This window comes from Pelophylax lessonae (assembly GCF_965119305.1).
Source record: "Pelophylax lessonae genome assembly, chromosome: 5".
NCBI lineage: Eukaryota > Metazoa > Chordata > Amphibia > Anura > Ranidae > Pelophylax > Pelophylax lessonae.
In genome coordinates this window covers 446,604,031-446,608,263 of record NC_138772.1, presented here as the reverse complement: position 1 = coordinate 446,608,263, position 4,233 = coordinate 446,604,031, and the positions used below count along the sequence as shown (strand labels likewise).

Genomic DNA, 4,233 nt, shown 5'->3' with positions numbered 1-4,233 from the left:
GCCCATCCATGTTATTCTAGGGCCTCATGCACACATAGAGCTTTTAGGAGCTCCAAGTGGCATAGGCGTTTTACAGCTCCAAAAAAAAAAACCAGGAACTGCGCGTTCTAGAGCTGCAGCGTCAAGCTGTAAAAACGTCTGACGCTGCTAAAGGCTGAATAACGTTGCTTAACGTGCGTTAAGCCATGTTATACGTTTTTTTTCTTCCATTCAAAATCAATGGTTCCCTATGGGAGCCTATTGATTTGAATGGAAGTCGCACCGCAAGTCGGATCAGGATGATCCGACTTGCGGCGCAAATTGCGCTGTGAGAATCTTGAGGGGGAAATCCACGCCAAAATGGGGAAAAAAACACGTGGGGTTCCCCCCCAGGTTCCAAACCAGGCCCTTCGGGTCTGGTATGGAATTTGAGGGTAGCCCCACGCCGAAAAAACAGCGTGGGGACCCCCCAAGATCCATACCAGACACTTATCCGAGCATGCAGCCTGGTAGGGCAGGAAGGGGGAGGGGACGAGCGAGCGGCCCCACCCCCCCTGGACCATAGCAGGCCACACGCCCTCAACATGGGGGGGGTGTGGGTGCTTTGGGGCAGGGGGGGGCTCTGCACCCCCCACCTCAAAGCACCTTGCCCCCATGTTGATGAGGACAAGGGCCTCATCCCCACAACCCTGGCCGGTGGTTGTGGGGGTCTGCGGGCAGGGGGCTCATCGGAATTTGGAAGCCCCCTTTAACAAGGGGGCCCCCCAGATCCCGGACCCCCTCCCTATGTGAATGGGTATGGGGTACACTGTACCCCTACCCATTCACCCCATAAAAGGCAGTGTGTGTAAATAACGACAGGAGACGTTTTGAAAAGTTTAATAAAAATCTTCATCTGGTCTTCTCCTCTCCGCTCTTCTCCTCTCTTCTGGTCTTCTCTCCGCTCTTCTGCCCTCCGCTCTTCTGCCCTCTGCTGATCCTGATCCGACTTACGGTGCGACTTCCATTCAAATCAATAGGCTCCCATAGGGAACCATTGATTTTGAATGGAGGCAGAAAAAAAGCTGCTAAAAGCTACGTGGCCAAACGCGCAATAACGCTAATGGAAAAAGCTACTGAAAGCACGTTTTTACAGCTGCTTTTTCCTGGCGTCAAGAAACAGCTTTGTAGCTTGTTTTTATGATGCCCTGTGTGCATGGATCCTTAGGGGCACTTCTAAAATATTTTGGAGCATCCTCTGCCACTTGTCAGGATGAGCCACCTACGTCCCCCACTACACAGGACTCTGCTCTTCAGGATGAGCTACCATCTGTGTCCTCAGTAAGTCATATGTCTCCACAAACATCTAATATTGAGGATGAAGACATCTTTGCCTCTACTTCTACCCAGCATAACAGCATAAGCCTGCAGGTGGGTTTTTGCATGTGTGTGTGTGTGTGTGGGGGGGGGGGGGGGGGTATGCCTAGGCTACAACAAGACAACTACAATTTAATGTAATTTTAACATTTTTTATCATTTCTGAATATGCCTATGTGTTATGTTCCACTGCTCTGTTTTTTGAGTAATGTGCCACTATGTTGTCTGATAGAAATGCCTGGAGCTGAACCCCCACTCAGCCCCACTGCTGAGGATGAGCCTCTGTCAACTGACCCTGCTAACTGGCCCTCACCTGAGTCACCTCTGACTGACAGCTTTCGGACTGAGCTGGTTCGCAGAGGACCAAGTAGGTTGCCAACTGACTTTGTTTTCCAGAGGAATGAGAGTGATGGACGAAGTTGCCATCACCAATATTTTAAAAAGACATTAGTTAGTGGTGAAAAGATGGCAAGAAGTTGGCTAATATATATTCCATTAAGAACAACAGCCTCTTTTGCTTCTGCTGCAAATTGTTTTCCAAGAGGAACATTCATTTAACAATTTCAGGAATGGCAAATTGGAAACATGCGAGCACTCACATCACATGAAAACAGTACAGAACATCTCAATTGCATGAAAGCATGGAAGGAACTGGCAGTGAGGTTAAGAAGTGGACAAACTATTGATAAGCAGGAGGAGGCACTACTTGAGGCTGAGAGGGTGAGATGGAGAGCAGTGCTGACACGTCTCACTGCTATTGTACAGTCACTGGCGGTTGGAAATTTGGCTCTAAGGGGACACACAGAAACACTGTTCACACCATCAAATGGGAATTTTCTCAAAGAGGTCGAACTTATGGCCAAGTTTGATCCCATTATGAAAGATCACCTCAACCGTGTCGAAAGAGGAACAGCAAGTCACAACAGCTACCTAGGGCATCATGTGCAGAATGAGCTGCTTGATTTGTTAGGCAGCAAAATCATATCTGATATAGTGGATGACATCAAACAGGCAAAGTTTTTTTCAATAATTCTGGACTGCACCCCAGATATAAGCCACATAGAACAGTTGTCAGTGGTCATTAGAGTGGTGTCACTGATGGAGAAGCCCCATATCAGGGAACATTTTATGGGATTTTTGAAGGCAGAGGAGTCCACAGGGCAGCACTTGGCATCCATGATCCTGACAAGACTTGAGGAGTTAGGAATTCCTTTTGATGACTGCAGAGGACAATCATGTGACAACGGGGCAAACATGAAAGGCAAAAATAAGGGAGTTCAAGCCAGGCTCTTAGAAAAGAATCCCAGAGCTCTGTTTGTGCCATTTGGGGCGCATACATTAAATTTAGTTGTGTGTGATGCTGCTAAGGGATCTGTGGATGCTATGAGCTATTTTGGTGTACTGCAAAAGCTTTACACATTATTTTCAGCCTCCTCCCAAAGATGGTCCATTCTGAAGAACCATGTGAGCATCACCTTAAAGATGTGGGCAGAAACAAGGTGGGAGAGCAAGGTCAAGAGCGTTGAGCCCATGAGGTACCACGGAGCTGCCGTGAGAGAGGCTTTAATTGAGGTGAGAGACAACACCAAAAACCCTGCTATAAAGGCTGAGGCCCAGTCTTTGTCTGAGGAGGTGGGGTCGTACCGCTTCAGCATCTGCACGGTTGTTTGGTATGACATGCTATCTGCAATACAGCATGTCAGCAAACTCATGCAGTCTCCAAATATGCATGTCGACCTAGCTGTGAATCTTTTGAAGAAGACTGAGCAAGGTCTCCAGAGCTACAGGGCAAGTGGCTTTGTGACTGCACAGATGGCGGCCAAAGACATTTGTGAAGAAATTAATGTGGAAGCTGTTTTGAAACAAAAAAGGGTGAGGTCCACAAAGCGCCACTTCTCATATGAATCACATGATGAGCCTTTCAGTGATGCCCTTAGAAAGTTGGAGATTGGATTCTTCAATGTTGTTCTTGATGCAGCCCTGTCAGCCATCGTGGAGAGATTTACCACATTGGAAAATGTGGAAAACAAATTTGGGGTTTTGACAAATTTCCCTAGTCTTGCAGATGAGGAGCTGGCAGAGCAGGGCAATGTACTAGGTACCACACTGCACTTCGAAGGGCATTCTGATTTGGACAATAGAGAGCTTTTGCAGGAAATCAAGAACTTCCCTCACCTGCCATCAAAAACCATGAGCCTCCTTGAGCTTATCACTTTCATGCACGGTAAGGATCTATCTGAGATCTACCCCAACTTTTGGACTGCTCTCAGGATTGCACTTACCCTGCCAGTGACCGTGGCTCAAGCAGAGAGGAGCTTTTCCAAACTGAAGTTAATCAAGACATACCTGAGGTCAACCATGTCTCAGGAACGGCTCACTGGCCTTGCTGTCATAAGCATTAATCATTCAGTAGGGGAGCATATCTCATATGATGCCATTATTGATGACTTTGCATCTAGAAAGGCCAGAAATGTCAGATTTTAGTTTCAGTTTGTGTTTTCTGTTCTGCAGTGAAATAATTTTATTTTCTTTAGTGTGATTTATTCTATATTTTATTTGTATATTATTCTTAATAATTTAAAATATTTTTTCTTAAATAATATTGGTTTGTACAGAGTATATTTAAGTTATGAGCAGTTTATTTATTTATTTTGCAAAAATTGGTCTGTTACGGAATGACATAATATTACTACAATAAAACGTGTGGTGTGTACAAAATGTGAAGTTTTGTCATGTTATTTTTTTTGGGGGGGGGGGGGGGGGCGCCGGGAGGGAGTCTCGCCCGGGGAGCAATTTAATGTAGAACCGCCACTGCTCATCAATTCGTTTTGAAGGGCATCTAAATTTCACGGTTGTCCTGTATGAAGCCCTATTTGAACTTACATAGACATCAAAGTT

At 46.0% G+C, this 4,233-nt stretch overlaps 1 protein-coding gene across 1 annotated transcript; it reads left to right on the top strand.

Annotated features, from left to right (window-relative positions):
* Positions 1-1,920: 1,920 nt before the first annotated feature.
* Positions 1,921-3,819, top strand: LOC309556550 (zinc finger MYM-type protein 1-like; the record flags this gene model as incomplete). The annotated part of the gene is made up of 1 exon (XM_082258999.1): positions 1,921-3,819. The coding sequence occupies one exon, from the start codon at positions 1,921-1,923 to the stop codon at positions 3,817-3,819; it is 1,899 nt and encodes a 632-aa protein (XP_082115125.1).
* Positions 3,820-4,233: the final 414 nt, after the last annotated feature.